Source organism: Nelumbo lutea, chromosome 1, assembly GCF_056320005.1.
Source record: "Nelumbo lutea isolate HS-2025 chromosome 1, American lotus-T2T, whole genome shotgun sequence".
In the NCBI taxonomy this organism is placed as follows: domain Eukaryota; kingdom Viridiplantae; phylum Streptophyta; class Magnoliopsida; order Proteales; family Nelumbonaceae; genus Nelumbo; species Nelumbo lutea.
This window is the reverse complement of record NC_142684.1, coordinates 89,939,284-89,957,494: the sequence shown is the minus strand read 5'-3', so window position 1 is coordinate 89,957,494 and position 18,211 is coordinate 89,939,284. Positions and strand designations below refer to the sequence as shown.

The 18,211-nt window shown below is 39.9% G+C and overlaps 2 protein-coding genes across 4 annotated transcripts; one reads left to right on the top strand and one right to left on the bottom strand.

The window, feature by feature from the left end:
• Window positions 1-5,439: 5,439 nt before the first annotated feature.
• LOC148876046 (kinase C substrate, heavy chain-like protein) lies at window positions 5,440-14,933 on the bottom strand. Of its 3 annotated transcripts, XR_016104253.1 has the most exons (7): window positions 14,738-14,896; window positions 14,417-14,530; window positions 13,132-13,227; window positions 11,746-11,928; window positions 11,565-11,670; window positions 6,204-6,417; window positions 5,440-6,012 (listed from the first exon to the last, which is right to left on the bottom strand). XR_016104253.1 is itself a non-coding variant. In XM_088961040.1 (6 exons), exons 1-5 carry the CDS (start codon window positions 14,877-14,879, stop codon window positions 11,567-11,569), a joined length of 639 nt encoding a protein of 212 aa, XP_088817166.1. In that variant the 5' UTR covers window positions 14,880-14,933; the 3' UTR covers window positions 5,440-6,417; window positions 11,565-11,566. The 3 variants fall into 3 exon arrangements, 2 of the variants coding, with proteins under 2 accessions (XP_088817166.1, XP_088817159.1); XM_088961040.1 differs by having other exon boundaries at window positions 5,440-6,417; window positions 14,738-14,933; XM_088961033.1 differs by lacking the exons at window positions 5,440-6,012; window positions 6,204-6,417 and adding an exon at window positions 10,861-11,402 and having other exon boundaries at window positions 14,738-14,933.
• On the top strand, window positions 5,449-6,530 carry LOC148876047 (ethylene-responsive transcription factor ERF091-like). Its single transcript, XM_088961018.1, has one exon. The coding sequence runs from the start codon at window positions 5,685-5,687 to the stop codon at window positions 6,528-6,530; it is 846 nt and encodes a 281-aa protein (XP_088817144.1). The 5' UTR covers window positions 5,449-5,684.
• Window positions 14,934-18,211: the final 3,278 nt, after the last annotated feature.

Sequence of the window (18,211 nt, the reverse complement as noted above, 5' to 3'; positions counted from 1 at the left end):
TCTCACATTTAGCTATCTTAAAATAACTTATTTGCTAACTTAAGCATCGGAGTGCTCACCCCGAGTAAAGCAACCTGGGCACTCTAACACTGTGTCCTTGCAGGTCGCATCAGAGCCATCTCTCTAATTTGTCACCACTCAGCTAAACATCAGAGCCACCTCTCCAGCTCGTCACCATTCAACTAGGCTTCCAAGCCACCTTCCAGATAAAAACCATTCAGCTATGTATCCAAGCCACATTCCAGGTAAAGATTATTTAGCCAGGCATCAAGTCACCTGCCAGCCGGAAACTCTCGAAATGCGCATCATCAGACATGATAGCGGAGAATCCGGATTGATCCTCACAACAACCTAACAATACGTCCCAATTGTGAATGACAACATACAAGTATGAGTAGGGCTGTCAATTGGACTGTTTTGGGTTGGATCCAAACCGATCCAAATCTTATGAAGTCAGTTTTGGACAATCCATTATAGTTATTGGGCCAATCCAAAATAAAATCGCTCCTATTATTACTGGTTTGAATCGGCCCAAAACCAAAATTCAATAACTCAATACCAAAAACCCTACCAATTTGAATCAAAACCAAGATCGAAACCAGACACTCAAAGAAACCTTCGGCGGTCGTCTCTTGTTTGAACTCTGAAGCAACTAAAATCGAAACCAGACAGGCAGACACTCAAGAAACCTTCGGCGGTCGTCTCTCGTCTGAACTCTAAAGCAACTAAAATCAAAACCAGACACTCACGAAACCTTCGGCGGTCGTCTCTCATCTGAACTCTGAAGCAACTAAAATCGAAACCAAACACTCAAGAAACCTTCGGCAGTCGTCTCTCGTCTGAACTGTGATAGTTTAACATTACTAAAAAAATCGACATTCCCAACGAACTTCCACTGAATCTACTCAGCTGATTCTAAGGCCCACTACTACGTTCTAAGTCCCAGTTCAAGGGGAAAAAAAAAGAATTTCTAAATTACTCGGATGGCTAAAATGAATTATAAAGAAAATGCAGTTAAACAAACAATGTTAAAAAGGAATAAACAATAAAGGAGAAACTCGCCGAAGATAAATCAGACTCAATGGCATCAAAGGAGAAAACGTGGTTGAACATAGAATAACCATCAAAAGGGCGAGAGAGAAGTCAGAAAGTAAAGGCAGCATTATGGATAAGAACACATGGTAATGCAACAACAAGACAGAGAATTGCAAGCATCAAAATCCGGTGGACCATAACGCCGAAATACGGTGACGCTTCAAGGGTGCTTACACCGGCAGAACGGAGCATGGTCATCATCATCATCTCTCCTCTACGAATCGCCACGTTTCTCCCCACGCTCTTCATGAATAGGGTTTCGGGCCTGTAGCTTCAGCTTTTTTTCCTTAATTCACAACGGAACACCTGCTTATTGGGTTCAAGTTTCTTCTACTTCTCAGAAAGCTCAGAGAGGGAGTGGCTTGTCGCCCATGACCGTACGCACGATTTGGCTTTTTCTATGTCTTTCAGTGGGACGTGGCAGGAAACAAATTCGCTATACCACACTTGGATTTTCCCTCGTTGAATTCATAGTCCAGCTCCTGTGAATTATTTAGCATCCTTGTTCGGATATGGCCATTTTGTTTATTTTGTGAGGAAATGATATTTTTTGGGTGTTTGATTGCAGATGGAGATGGATACCCATTTTGTTTATTTTATGAGGAATTAGGGAAATAATTAATTTCTACCTTGAATATATGGTTGATACAGTAATTGTTTGGTTTTTATATTTTTGTAATAAAATTTAATATACTTTTATAACTTTTTCATATTTTCTGGGTTTTCAAGTATTTTTTGAATTTTCATTTAGTTTGGACCGGGTTGGACCCAATCCAATCCATTTGCTTTTCAAATGGACTGGATCCAATCCAGTTTGGATTGGATTTGGTCCAGTCCATTTGTAAATGGACCAACATTGGATCCGATTGGACTGGACCAAATCCAGTCCGATTGACACCCCTAAATATGGGAAACGTTCCCTATGTGTGGCTGCAATGTGATGTCGGGTTGGTGTGAGGAGTTCTCTGTGCCAAGCAGATCTAGCTGGAATGATTTCGACCAATCAACTCCCTCCCCCCACCCTACAGTGAATTTTGGAAAATACCACCTGATTGGTTATCACTGTTACGACACCGGTTCATTGGTCACCATCTTTTCCAGTATCATAGTTGAACACAAAAAGAAAACAATGGCCTAAAAGACTTGCCCAAAATGCAGATAAGTCTACCTTTATAGGTATGTTATATGTTAAAAGGATATAAAATTAAGAGCTAAAATTTTTTTTAACATGCCATTACTTTTATTGACGGATGTACCTATAAACTTTTAATATTTAAGAACTTTATGTTATTTTAAACAATTAATCATTATTTTTTAAGTTTCTTCGTAAAAATTACGTTTTGCTTCAATTGGTAAAAATTATTTAGGTTATGCAATATTTTTAAAGTCAATGTAATCATCAGTTTGTTTAGAAAATAATTTAAAGTTAAACTTTATAGGAGTACCTAATTGGAAAAAAATTGGAAAGAAAAAAATAACTTCAATGAACTACATTCTTGATTATTGTGTTTGGATAGCCTTCAGGATTTGTGCTTCTAAAGCCCAAAATCACAAAGCCCCAATTTAGTGGTTTTGCCATGGCTGTTGGCTTTACAAGCTGGGCCTCACCCAAGCAGTTTATAAGTAATGTTTGGTGAAAAAGCTAGAAAGCCCAACTTTGCTGTTCTTCGGCCCTAAAAATAGCTTTCGAGCTTCCATTTAAGCATCTTCCAGTGACTTCTCTAACCAAAGCTTCAGCCCTCCCAAATGAGTCTTTAGGGCTTTGTTCTTTGGCCTTTGAAGCTTTAAAGTGTTTGAGCTTCAGATTATGGTATTTTTAAAAGCAATTCTTACCTAACTCTAAAAATATTTTTTGCCTCAATTTTGTTTCACACCCCCCAAAGCTTAAAAGCAAAAGCTTATCCTTCCCAAATCTTAAAAAATTTGGAATCGATAACTCAATTAAAAGTATTTTGGACTTATAGATGCATGTTTTTTCTCTAGCTAGATAAACTCAGAACCATCGTTAAAGAATTAATTAAATAATAAACCTTGGGTCGATTACAATTGTACTTGGACAGTTGGTTGGATCTCACCTGCCGAACAATGAAACCGTGCAAGGGAGAACAAAAGAAAAGGGCAATACTTGAAGATGAAGTCTCTCAGTTTCTGCATGCAACCATGCGTGACATGGATGTATGACAAGTGGTTTATTTAGCATTGATCTTGACTCTAGAAAACCATGAGCCCCGCCATGAGAAATCCCGAGCAAAGCAGTGTACTAATTTCGAACTAGTTCTGTTAAAACCACTCAAATATTCATGAAAGCAAAGCATGGTTAACACTGAAGGTTGTCTCACATATCTTGGAAGAGACTGTCTAAAGCTTCTGGTGTTGGGTGAAATCAATGATTAAAATATCAATACAAGGCATATAGTATCTGTACTGGTAGACTCCAAGATGTATCTATACTTTAATGGTTCTGAAGTTTTAAAATTGTGGTATTATATAAAATAAAAAATAATATATATATATATATAATGATACCCACTTTTTGACATTAGATGTATCCATACTTTGATCCTCGGGTGGAGCGGGGATATAGAAATATTAACTATATAAATAAAAAATAAGTTCACGCTAGCCTGGACCAACACGAACCCATATAGTTGGAGTAAGGCTTGGATGATGTTGATGAGGTTCATTTTTTCCCTGGACCAAATTTGACTCCGATCCAATATTCCACTTTAAGAGCTATGGAGTATGAACTACTAAGATCTAGGAAGTTTAATGGAGCCCAGGAAGGTATAAGAGAAAGACGCCTTCCTGTGGGTCAGTCCCAGTCAGCTTGCTGATATAAGATGATGCGTGCGAGACCTCAATAAGTTGGCAAATAAAGCCAACTCAAGATTTAAAGTAGTGGACAGATGGAAAAATACTAGATCACTCTGCAGCATTGATTAAGGCATCAGACATTCTTGGTATCACCGAGTCAGGCGCCCCCCGAGCGTTTTATTTGGCTTTCTTGAACAATTTGCACAAGGTTCCTTCACATACATGGAATCTGGGCCACATCCATTTTGCTTCTGAAACAAGCTCCTTATCTCTTCCCCCCTTGGGTCGTGGCTGAGATTTTGTTTTTGTGCCAAAGCGTGTGGCCTCACATTAATTTTTCCAATTTCTTTCTATCTTCCCTTCATTAAGGTGTCAAGGCTTGGGGCACAAGGCAAAGCCAAGTTAACTTCTCCGGTATGAGAGCCGATATTACAGTAGCTGGTTAAGGTAGGGGACGAGAAATATGCATCTCCCGACACGCCATAATATTCAGCCAGATATCAACTAACTAGATATCCCATCAGGCCATCACGATGTTAAGTGAAACTCAGCCAGTGTAATTGGATATTTTCTGGACTAAATTTGATTTTCCAATTATGAAATGTGTATCTTAAGGTCTAAGTTTAATAATCATACAGATACAGCCCCTGTGGCCAAAAGGATCCTGTACCAAAAAATTCAACGCAAACCCATCTACAATTGGTGCAGACAAATAGCTGAAAAGATGAAATTCACCGGTATTTTCACCTTAAATTCACCGGTATTTTCAGGTCTTTTTGGGTGTACATCTTCTGGTCTTCCTGGTATTCTGTTACCAAACGGAAAAAGTCCAATTTTTGGTCTTCTGAACTTGCCAAAGCCCAGAAGACCATGTGGAATGACTTGCCAAATGCCACTGAAAATGGACCCCAGTAGAGCTGAGTTGTAGAGAATTGGAGATATCCTTCAGAGGCATCTCATGAACCAAAATCCAAAACTAGATGAGGGGTATTTGACTATCCAATACAGATTTGATGAGAAGGGTATGCCCACTGCCCAGCACTGAAGCATGAATGATCATATAGATCGATGTAATTATATTGTTTATTTACAAAATAATGGTGCTACCTCAGTAACCTAACATGACCCACAGAGATGGTTAATAGGCAGCAAAGAAGTGGAAAAAGAGAATGCCCAAAATGAGCAACAGTTTTAAATCTTAAGGAAAGAGTCATTGTGAGTATATAGACTTTAAAAGTGCGTATCGTGATGAGTATCTCTGAAGAAATGATATAGAAAACAACCCCTAAACCTCCCCTTGCACCATCACTTCTTTCACTTGACAGTGCAGCAACACCTTGATCAATAAGTAAGATACAACCCATTGACAATTGAGCAAGTTTCTCATTTTTCTTCGGTGTTCTTTCTCCACTTAATTAATTAATCACGGTCACTTCACACATTGGATTACAATAAACTATGTAAATTTTGAACTTAGAATAAATCCACGAATGATTAGTACATCCAGACAAGTCAACCTAAGAGCCTTAATTAAAATGCTTATCTCCTTTCTATAGTTTGAAACTTTGAATCTGATTAAACATTATGAATTAAGCTAGATAGTTATTTCAAGTACAAGTTTCTTACTGGATTTCCATTCATGGAATAGGGTTGTATCATAGCTGAGCTGTCTCAAGCAAGAAGTGCCCAGCTTTATATTTGTAAAATCCTAATATCAGCTGTTCGCTTATTCATCTTTGTGAACTGCAGAAAGGATCAGTTTTGGGACTGGTGCCATGGCCATTGGACTGGAGCACTGTACATCACCAGATGGACTCTTAGAGAACGTATGGGCCAACTTCATTGCTGGAACTGCACCTGGGGAAGGAGGAACCGGCAACACTCGTACATTATCCCAAACTTGGGAGGATCCATCTAATCTGAATGGGAAAGATGGATCAATGGAACTTCTGCAGAGACTTCCTAGACTTGGGAGATGGGTATCCATGGGAGCTGAAACCTGGGAAGAGCTGCTTAATGACATCATTCCAGCAAGCAATATTGAACCATCTGGCAATCTTGATTCTGAATGTAGTGAATCCAGTTCAGCTTCAAAACCAAATGCTGCAAGAGTTGAGGTGGTTACCAGACACTTCAGGGGAGTTAGAAAGCGACCATGGGGAAGGTATGCAGCAGAAATAAGGGACTCATCACGAAAAGGTGTCCGAGTTTGGCTTGGGACCTTTGATACAGCTGAAGAAGCTGCGTTGGCTTACGATAAAGCTGCATTAAGGATGAGAGGACCTCGAGCTTACCTCAATTTTCCACTTAAGATGGTTGCAGAGGCCATGGAAGATAGACATTCAGGGCAGGACTTCAATTGTACCTCTGAGTATTCCCAGGAATGTTATGCTACGGAACTAAACCACTCCCTATTCCCATCTCATGGGTGCATTGAGAAGACTCTTAATCCCCGAAAAAGATCCAACAGAGATTGGGACTATAATGATGAGATGATGATCAAAGCACCTGCATGGAAGACACAGCCAAGTGTGGAGGAGAAGTTGGGAAATGAATCTGACATACTGGAGTTTCAGGATCTTGGAAGCGATTACTTGGATAGTTTGCTATCCTCTTTGTGAAAAATAAAAAAATAAAAAACCAAGAATGAGGTCCATACTTAGGAGTAGAAGAAAGTGAAGATTCTTCAGCCAGCCTTTAGGTAATATAGGTTTTAGTTGTGTATAAATGTCATGTATAACATCCTAAACCAAATAAACCAGCCAAATAGTCTAGGGTAGTCCAGATTCTTTTGTTCCAGGCATCTCTCCCTGGATTTCTTGTTTATAAACTAGTACTAGAGAAATTGGCAGAAGAGCATTGTATAAATTGCTGTTTTTAGTTAGGTTTTCTTCTATGATAGTGTTCTATTTTGTAAAATGATCTTTTGTTAATATGGGATGCAGGTATGCTAATGTAATAAGATAAAACAAAATACCATATACAGAGTGAAGAATAAACCATTCTAAAGTGATCATGAATCAGTAAGGAATCAAACAATTATTCAGTAAATCTCATGAAACCCTTTCATTTTCTAGTTCAGCTTCATGAATGCCAGGTTAAGAAAAGTGTCAGATTGTTCATTCATTTCATGTATAACACATAGTATTCGGCTTCCTTTATACTGATTCTTCTGCTGCAAGGGCATTCTCACATCCGTGTCCTTGACATTACTCAGTATCCAGAGAGAGTAGGGCATGCATCCACCAATCAATGTCTCTCATCTACAACGCACTACCTAATGGTTGAACCCAAATTCCCTAAAATTTTAAATTGGAATTTCCCTAAATATGTCCCTAATAATTTAAAGTTTTTAATACATCGGGAAATTTTTCATGTACATTGATGATGCGTGATCTGGCAGCTTCCTACTGGAAGGTGACACAGATGCCGAGTTGGCTAATTCGCCGAGTCGACCTACAAAGAGACAGTATTAGAGTGCATGGGTTATTTTACTCAGGGTGGGCACTCCGATGCTTAAGTCAGCGAACTAGGGATTTTGGAGAGACGTGAGACCTTTATATAGGCATTGTTTGGCGTAAGCTTCACGCATTGCATCCAAGACCTCCGGGAAGACGTGGCTGACCGGTCCGAAATCCTCAAAGGTAGTTCCGCATGTAGACTAGGCTTTTGTGCCTTCCTCTGGAACATTCGGTATGGGAGTCGACTTCTAGAGGACCTGGGAATGGTGGGATGCTTGTGGAGGAAGTCAGTGAGCACGTTTCATAGGTTGCCACCTGGACCTTAGTCAGGTCAGCAAGTCCTCGAGGGAGGTCGCTTCTCACACCGTAGTCCCTTGGACCGATACTGACAGGTACCATAGGCCGACAAGTTCTCGAGGGAGGTCGCTCCTCACGCTGAGGTACCTTGGACTGATAACAATAAGGTACCACAGGTCAACCCTGGATGAGGTGCTACTAACCGCCCTGCCGAGGTGCCCGAGCTGTGTATAAGGTGCCCTGGACTGATTCCGAGGTGAGTGTCCTTGACTTGGCAAGATACGCGTCCATCCGCATGGCGCTGAGGTGTCAAGCAACGAAGACAGATGCCATGTGTTGCTAGGTCAACGAAGGGCCAAATCACCTCTCATCAACTACCCCCCAAACTCAAGCCGAGGCCAGTTCGATGAAGGGTGTAGCTTGTTTGTAGATGAGGCCCAAGGTGACATCCTCAGGACGTTGGTCAAGTTAGTCCGCTTGGGTTAGTCGATGTATCGGGCTATTCGTTGGCGCGAAAGCGCGCACTTGAAATTTTGCACCACTCTTCAAATTTTAAAACAACACGCCTTCAAATGGCGTGCACGTCCTTCAAAATTTTGAATGCGGGTTTCTTCCTGGATTGTTATATTGGGCAAATCTGGATCATCGGTAATCCGCGCTTCTATCTATAAATTAGGGGACCCTCAAGGGCCCCATGTCGCTTTCCTATTTTGGACTTATGCTAAAGCAAAGATTGATGACAACTTTGATTACCTCCAACTCGGTTGTGGCAATTTCCAGCAACTAGTCTTTTTCTTCTTCTCATCGGTAAGCTTCCATTTCTTTATTTTTTATCAAGTTGGCGGTGAGATGCCAACGTCCGTTAAGATCGATTCAAGTGTGGTAATGGCAAGTCAAAATGCTGCCGAGCTAGATAGATGGGGTCCAACCTACATAGATCAGCTACATGTTGCCGACGCGTTTTGAGGTCGACTTGAGAGGGCCTTGAAGCTGAAAACAGTTTAGTTTCCCCTTAGAGTTCGGTTTGACCAAGTGGCCAAAGCGGATGGTCATTTTGCAGTCGCTTTAAACGCGGCTGCATCTATTCCATCACGTGGGAGTGACTCTCCCAAGTCTGTGTTTGCGGGTCAATGATGCACATGTATTGCACCTGCTCCTAGAACTTATGATCGTCTACTCCTACCAGAGCCATAGGAGGCTCAACTTGAGGGGGTGGCTCTACTGTCTATGGGTTGCCTACTCTCACAGAGGACCATGAAAGGTTCAACCTGTGAGGCTGACTCCTCAGTCAGCTAGTTGCCAACTCTCACGGGAGCCATGGAGGGCTCGATCAGTAGCGAGGTTTTTGCAGTTTAGTCTGAGCCAGATCGTTGAATCTTGCCCAGGATGGTCATTTAGATTCTACCCCCCTTGTGATAGCATTGCCGATACATTCATCATTGTTTGAACGGCAAGTTGGATCCACGGCTACACTACATCAACCCTTGAGGACACTGGTTGTCTATTCCTACGATAAGCCATAGGGAGCACAACCTACAAGGACGGATCTACTATCTGTAGGTCGCCAACTTGCACGGAAGCCTTGAAAGGCTTGACCTGCAAGGGCGACTGCACAGTCCGTTGGTTGCCGACTCCCACTGGAGCTGCCTAGGGCTAGACCAATAGAGGCGGCCTCGTGAACAGAACTGACGAGTTTTGTCCAAGCTGATCACAGTTGAGTGTGAATTTAAAATGAGTTGAGAACCTGGCTTTTAAGTAGCGATTTCCACAGATGGCGCCAATTGATGATGCACAATCTAGCAACTCCTTGTTGGAAGGTGACTCAAATGCCGAGCTGGCTAATTCACTGGGTCGACTTGCATAAGAGATAGTATTAGAGTGTTCGGGCCGCTTTACCTGGTGTGGGCACTCCAATGCTTAAGTTAGTGAGCTAGAGGTTTTTAAGAGAGCTAAAAGCAAGATTGCAAGAGTATTGAGAGAGTTGAATCGCACGTACCTTCTGAGGTTGGAAGTGAAGCCTTTATATAGGCATTGTTTGGTGTATGCTTCATGCACCGCGTCCGAGATCTCCAAGAAAATGTGGTTGACTAGTCCGAAGTCCTTGGAGGTAGTTTCGCATGTAGACTAGGCTTTTGTGCCTTCCTCCAAAATATTGGGTATGGGAACTGACTTTCAGAGGACCCAGGAATGGTGGGACGCCCGTGGAGAAAATCGGCGAGCACATCTCGCAAGTTGCCCCCTAGACCTTAGTCAGGTCGGAAAGTCCTCAAGGGAGGTCGCTCCTCACATCGAGGTCCCTTGGACCGGTACTAATAGGTACCATAGGTCGACAAGTTCTCGAGGGAGGTCACTCCTCACGCTGAGGTCCCTTGGACCGTAACAACGAGGTACGACAGGTCGGCCCTGGACGAGGTGCTACTAACCACCCTACCAAGGTGCCCGAGCTGTGTATAAGGTGCCCTAGACTGATTCCAAGGTGGCTCTCCTTGACTTGGCGAGATACGCGTCTATCCGCCTGGCACTAAGGTGTCAAGCAGTGAAGACGGATGCCACGTGTTGCTAGGTCAACAGAGGGCCAAATCACCCCTCATCATACATGAAATCATAAAAAAAAAATCCAAATTTTCATGCCATAACAAATATTACCAATTGAGGAAAATAATTTAGAAACAAATTCCCCCGTTTCTCTAAAATCAACTAGATCTCTTGATTCTAGGCCTTAAGCAATACCTACATTTTGATCTTTCAAAAAACTTTGCTTTTGAAAAGTAAACAATATTTGTTTTCTAAAAGATCAAAATGTAGGTCTTTTAGAAAACAAATATGATTTTAGTATTTCAAATTAATAATTATTTTAACAATCATTATAAAGTATTTTTTGTATGAAACAATAATTATAAAGGAAAAGCGCATAAAATACAGTTGTAGCAAGAGGATATTTGGTTCCGTAATTGTCTTGTCAAATTAAAATGCTTACAACAAATTGAAACCTTACAAGGACCAACCAGACTATGTAACCTAACGTCATGCTCCCATCACCTTGTTCACCTATTTAAAGTTGCAATTATGGAGGCCATAGATGGATAACAAATTAGGGACCAACTAACAGGTTGCACGTTTTCTGCCAGATGTTGCATTTTGAAAGTTCAAAACTTCAGTCAGATGAAACTAATTAAGATTCAAGAGTCCAAGGTTTGAACTTTAGAAATAGCCTAAAATCAAGTGAAATCCCAAAGAAGATCTACACAATATCCAGATTGTCTTGACATTATCCAAATAACATCTCTAAGATCTATTGGAGGTTCATCAGTCCAAAAGTGTTGCAATGCTCAGGTAATACCAAAATTATATATCACTAGGACAAAATTTTTATGCCATGAGAACTATGTGAGCCAGGTAGTGTACGGACATGACTAGATATAGTATTGGATATGGAATTTACACTAAAAGTCGAAGTATCCAACATGATACAGCACCCCTGTACAGGCATCTGGGTATCATAGCATGAGAATTACAAACCTAAAGGCCTCCCCTGAAGTACCCCATTTGGTTCTTTGTTCTCGTCTTGTTACATCACAAAACTAAATTGTACCATTTGATGAACTGGTGTGGTCAACCTCCTGCTCTTGTTAGACTTGGAGATCCAGAATGGAAAGACATCAAAGACAGACCCTCAACCTCAAAACAAAGCAGTTAGCCGCACCCAACTAACCAAGCTAACGTCAGACTTCACCCCTGTATATACAACTGGGTTAAATATAGCTGGAGAGCTACAAGGTAAAAGAATTCAGTACCTTGATAAATAAAAAAACCACAAGATGGAATATTAAAGAAGTTCCTGAACCTTAAGATGACCCACAGATTCAGCTAAATAAACAAGAATTTGAAGATAAATACCTTCAATGGTACTGTCTTCGCCTAGACCTGACACGCCACCGGAATAGTCGGAAGGCCACCAGACAACTGACAAATACAGCCTCTCCAATAACTATGATCTTCAATTCTGAATCCAAAGAAATCCAACTTAAAAATTGTAGATGGTTTCAGCAGAACCAAAACCATTATAAACCAAGAGTACCTTTTAGTTTCTGAATTAAATCCTCCAAGCTAACACTACTTCTAATATCTGCTGTATCAGAACCGTCACGATCTGTTTTTGTTGAATTATGATCATCATTATTGTTAAAAATGTTCCCATCTTTGACACATGTGTTTGGACAATTGATGCCACCATCATACTCATCACTTCCATCACAACAATCTACAGAAATATTAATTAATATGTGTATATGGAATTAAAATTGCACATGGATAAGCATGAATATATATCTAAAGCGGACTAAAATAAAATTGAAAATACATGATGTATGGGAAACTTTCTTTTTGTACATATGTTCACATGAAACATGTGTTATCAAGTTTTTGGTAGAAGGTAACGTTTGGGCACATTTTTTTTCCTTCCCATCATCAATTCTTATTTTTCATTTAAATTTCTGTTGTTTCTTCTGTTCTAGTTCTGTTTCCTACTTTCCCTTATTACCCTCAATAACTTGAATTAGCACATTCCATTTTTTCTTTCTTGATTCTTCCAATATATGATAAGACTGATAACCTCCATTTGCACATGCCACCTAGCTAGTATTCTTTTAAATTGGGTGATGTACAATATGCACAAGTACATATATACATGCATGTGTCTATGTACAAGCATGACCATGCCCAAAACCAGGGGCGGAGCTACAGGGGGACCCAGGGGAGCCATGGCCCCCCTATGGTCCAGAAATTTGCACACTCCATACATTTTTCTATGTAAGTTTGTTCCCTACCCTCACTTTTCACCCAATGGTTGCCCCCCCCCTATGGCCCATCCATAAGTTGTGGCCCCATGATAAAAAATTCCTAGCTCCACCCCTGCCCAAAACAATTGGATATTGGACCTTGCAGTTGTCTGACACTCCATGTCTATTTCAAAATGCCCATATCCATGTCCAGATATCTAAACCAAAAATATACAGATGCACTAGCGATATAAAGATTAGTGAGGCTTTCAGTGCCACACGAATGTCAAACAGAAAAGCTAATACTAGAAGAAAAATCTTAACATGACCAAACTTCAAAAACTCTCAAACTTTACTCATTAACCCTTGTTCATATTAAACATAGATTGACATTAGAGCAAACTGATTTGTGTAGTATTTTAGGTGTAGGCAACTAAGAGGTGGCTCACTTGTAAAACAATTTCATCTGAAGCATAAGATTAAGATGGTAATTTCTACAGCACCATCATATATTTTACTGTACATACAATTTTAATTAAACAAAAGAGAAGTGCAAAGTAAAATCTCTAAGGAAATTTATGCAGTAGAAGGGAGATCTTACTGTACATACAATTTTAATTAAACAAAAGAGAAGTGCAAAGTAAAATCTACTAAGGAAACTTATGCAGTAGAAGGGAGATCTTTACCACACAACTGATCATTAACTTGAGAAGAAAACAGCAACTGGGGTGTAGTTCCTATATTTCTACAATAAAATTTGCTCTCAGGACAAGCTGAAGTCCCTATAGATACAGAATAATAAAATCAGAGGACTAATCAAAAACATAAGATTATATCTGGCATAATATAGAATGAAGAACTACAAGGTAAACTTCAGGAAACAGCAATTATTTTAAACTTTAGACAAAAAACCAAAAGACTATAGTGTCTGCTGATGTAATGCATCACAGGTAAATGGTCTTCAAACAAAAGAATAAATAAGATTCTGACTAAGAGAATCAGTTCATATCAGAAGTTATATTTATACCCAATTGCCAAGAGATAAGTAATCTTCAAACAAAAGAATAAACAAATGGTACCTATTTATCCACACTTATAGCAACAGTATTAACAATAGTGTTAATCTCCCTAGGAATCCATCTCTAAATATGATGACAAAACCAAGAGCATCATCATTTGTGCCTTAGTCATCAAATAATGGAGAGGTTCCAAATATTTTCTTTTGTTTTTCTCTTGCAAAAAGCTTTTTAGTTGTTTTTCTCTTGCAATTATGCTAAGTAGTCACTAAAAGCTCTTTAGCTCTAGAAAGGAATTAAGTAAACAATGGTGTCAAATCAATGCAGGTGTATTGCATGCGAGACCTCTTCTTTATCCTTCTCTGCCCATTAAGTTTCGCCAATTCACTGACTAGTTGACCCTTTGCCTAGTGACACCAAACGACCAGGCATCACATTACCGCCTTGACTTGGACTGCTAGATATAATAGCATAAGAAAGACCCAATACAGGAGCTAATCTGGATTAGAAATGTCAGCAAATGGCTAATTTACTTGGCTAAATCTTTGAAGTGAAGACAATATGCGATCTTTGGGTCCCATACTGAAATTGTTTCAACAGATCATTTTTATGGGGAATTAGGTATAACTACAAGTTTTAAATTATTTAACTCCTCAAATTAACTTTGTCCTTTTAGTCATTGATATATAAATGATGATAGAAAGCTATCGATTTCCTTTATTATTTTTATCGGTAATTCCCGTTACGATCATCAATAAAGCTATTTTAGTGACTGTCATATCACACTTTCTGATCGATTACTGTCGTTTTACACATAACTGAACGTATCTGAGTCAACCATCAAAGCATTATAGCAGAAAAAAAAAAGAGTAGTTTATAGGTATAAACCAAAATTCGAATTTGTTAAATCTGATGATAATTGCTCGAAAGAAGCAAGGCTAGGGATCTATCTTACCAGGCTCGTCAGTGCCATCGGCACAATCACAGAATCCGTCGTTGAGACGGTCTTTGGTGAAGAAATTTGATTCGTCCTTGCACTTGATCACCTCCAATGTGTAGTACTTCTCCTCTGAAAACGAAAGAAATTGTTAATTCTGAAGAAAAAAGAAGTGATTTTCTTCAACCGTGCGCATTGGGGAACAATGCCCCAATTGGAAACGAAACCATCTGGATTCCACAATCTCATAATTAGTGTTCAGATCGACCGATGACGAAACAAACAAACATAGTAGAGAAAGAGAGAGAGAGAGAGAGAGAGAGAGAGAGAGTAGGGAACCTTGTGGATTAATTCCGAGAAAAGGTGAAGTTGGGAGGGAATAGGCAGAGGAGGAAGCGATGAGAAAGAAGGTAGAGACGAGGGAAATAAAACTGCAGCAACTCCTCTGCTCCATTGCCGTTGAAAATAGGTTGACTCTCATCTTTCCTTCTTAATAGGTTATTTGCCGAACGAACGGGACGCGCAGAAATCGTCCGTGCCACTCTATGCGTGTGTCAGTGTTAGACCTGTTCATGGGCCGGGTGGCCCGGCCCGACCCCCGGACGGGTTTGAACAGGCTTTTTGGCCTGCGGGCTTAACCTCGGGCCAAAAAGCCCGGCCCACATAAAATTCGAGCCGGGCTCAGGCTTTGCCAAAATAGCCCAGTCCGGCTCGACCTATAGTTAAACCTAAGTAAAAACCCTATGTGATGTCCATTTGAATAAATTTTTTGATTTGAGAAGGTTGTTGATTCACTTGTCGGCCCATTGTTCATTTAAATAGGGAAAAAAACATCTGAATTAAAATAGATAATGTCTATTTAAATAGGAAAAATTTTGAATTTCTTTTATTAGGTCGGGCTTCGGGCTCGGACCTAACATTTTTCTGTTAATAAAGAGTCAAAGCCCGGCCCGGCCCATGAACAGGTCTAGTCAGTGTGTGTTTGTTAATGCAGACAATAAAATTGTAGTTAACCTCCTAATTTGATTAGGAGTTTCTTGATCCAAATATTTATTTTGATCTAGACTCTTTAAGTGGATAAGAGTTATCCTCTTATCTTTATCTATTGATCCATACCCAAATTCGTCCCCTTATTTAATTAATCAAATTAAGCCCAATTTGAATTGGGCTTTAGGCCCATTAGGCTTTCAGGTTCATTTTCCTTTAAGTGTTGGATAGCTTGGCTCTCTTTGTATGGTGTGGGGCCCTATCATTGATCTCCACATAAGCCACATAGGTTCAACCTAGCCTCTATTACAAGGCCTAACCGAATTCACTAATAAATACAATGAACCCCTGAGTCCATCAATATGGGCTCTTAATGGGCCCAATATTTATACTAAATAGTCATTGGGTCTAACCATTTTACGAAGACCCAAGGACTGTAGGCAAATGTGAGATTAGCCCAGTAGGCAAAATCCCTAAATGGTCTTACACTTAACATCTCATCCCATAATGATCAAACACTACCCGACAAGAGAGGATCTCTCCCTCGACTGCAAGGTACAGTGTTGCATTCTCTACTCACATGGATCTCGGGAATTAAAACATTTTTGCAAACATTTCGTGAAACCATATTATATATGTATATCTCTATATAAATATAATTCACAAAATAAATCTCAACAAGTTTGAAATCAACTACCAGCATTTTAGGTTTTCATCAGAGAGAATTCGTTCTCCCATCAATCACCTTGTTTGACAAAAGGGTTGATCTTGTCACTATGATCACCCACTTAGGTGAATTCTTGGACTGTCCCAACATACCTAAGTTTTGACCCTATCTAAGGATCTCATTTATTAGCATATCAATGACAGGCCAATCCAACACTTAGTGCAGTACCATAATTAAGTCTAGGGGTGAGGTGTATCTTTTCAGTTTTTCCCATCTCTCTCCAATATCCAATGCATTACTGGAATTTAGTCCAGTTCAGGGTTTCAAGAAAAGCATTACTACATATGCTTCAAGTCTCACCCTTGCAATTGAGACAATCCACCCCTATTGTAGATGAATAAATTACATACTTTCCACGTGTTTCACTGATTATCATATCAAAAACAGCACAATCCAACACCTAATGTAGTACCATACTTTCCACGTGTTTTTCAGACACTTTTTGTATGAGTAACTTAGTCAATGGGTCTGCCACATTCTCCATTGATGCTACATTCTGAATCTGGACATCCCCTTTACCAATAATCTCTTGTAGTATGTGGTATTTTCTCTCGATGTGCTTCGACTTCGAGTGGGCTCATGGCTCCTTAGCCTAAGCAATGGCTCCAATATTGTCACACAACAGTGGAATGGGTGATGTATTGGATGGAACAATTCCTAATTCTTGAATGAACTTTTTCATTCAAACGGCTTCCTTGGCAATTTCACTTGCGGCAATGTACTCGGCCACAGTTGTGGAATCTATAGTAGGCCTCTGTTTGCTACTTTTCCAGCTAACTGGAAGTCGGCATGGAAGTCGGCATCAGGATGTAACCAGATGTAGACTTTCTATTATCTAGGTCTAACTAGAAGTCGGCATCAGTATATCCTACAATCTATAGTGAGCTACCATCAAATACCAGGCAAAACTCTTTTATCTTTCGAATGTATTTCAGTATGTTCTCCACAACCATCCAGTGCTCCTATCCTAGGTTTGATTGATATCTACTTACCACACTCACTACTTGAGCAATGTCAAGCTGAGTGCACAACGTGGCATACATGATGCTCTCTACGGCTGAGGCATAGGGAACCTCTCTCATGCCCTCAATCTCCTCGGGAGTCTTGGGAGACGTACCCTTGGAAATAGTGACTCCGTGCCTAAAATGAACATTTCCTTTCTTAGAGTTCTCCATGTTGTATCTCTTAACAATTTTGTTAGTGTAAATAGATTGAAATGATCTTATCCTCTTCAATCTATTTCTATAGAGTCAAAGAACTAAGATGTAGGAGGCTTCTCCAATATCTTTCATGGAGAATTGATGTAAAAGACACACTTCCACCATAATTAACATTCCCACATCATTCCTAATGAGCAGGATATCATTTACATATAGAACCAAGAACGTAACATTATCTCCCACTGTCTTCCTATAAATACAGGGCTCATCCGAATTATGCATAAAGTCAAATTATTTGCGTAACGAACTGGAGGCCTAGAAACCCATGTAGATTTTCTAGGTTGGTTATTTTCTAGAGTCTATGGGACATCTCCCACTACCCCTTAGCTCTTCTCATCAAAAAAAACTTTCTAATGATAATTGTCCAAGATATAGTCTTCTTCCAAGAAATGGGCATTTTGACTGTAAAACAGTTTTTGCTCCTTTTGATCATAGAATGAATAACTTGTAGAGCTTTTGGGGTAGCCTACAAACAGGCAACAACTGGTCATGAATTCCAATTTGCAAACACTTGTTCTTTTAACATGTATCGGACAACCTCAAATCTTCAAATGCCTTACACGTGGTTTCTTATCGGTCCATATCTCATATGGAGTCTTAAAAATGGATTTGGTTGGAACCCGGTTCAACACGTATATCACAGTCTCTAATATGTAACCCTAAAAGGATATAGGTAATTCCAAGCGAATGAGAAGTCAATATACCATATCCAATAGAGTCTGATTTCTCTTCTTCGATACACCATGTAATTGTGATGTAGTAGGAGGAGCTAGTTGTGATACAATCTTGTTTTCCTTTATGTAGTCCATGAATTCATTAGAGATATTCGCCTCATCGATATGACCGAAGCCCTTTAATCTATTTCTCCAACTGTTTCTC

What these genes read in the sequence shown, in the direction of transcription:
- LOC148876047 (XM_088961018.1), top strand. Translation starts at nt 5,685, where the DNA reads ATGGCCATTGGACTGGAGCACTGTACATCACCAGATGGACTCTTAGAG.
- LOC148876046 (XM_088961040.1), bottom strand. Translation starts at nt 14,879, where the DNA reads ATGAGAGTCAACCTATTTTCAACGGCAATGGAGCAGAGGAGTTGCTGC. An exon ending in TCTCGGAATTAATCCACAAG is followed by an intron (nt 14,531 to 14,737) that starts GTTCCCTACTCT and finishes TTTCGTTTTCAG; the next exon opens with AGGAGAAGTACTACACATTG. An exon ending in TTTAATTCAGAAACTAAAAG is followed by an intron (nt 11,671 to 11,745) that starts GTACTCTTGGTT and finishes CTTTGGATTCAG; the next exon opens with AATTGAAGATCATAGTTATT.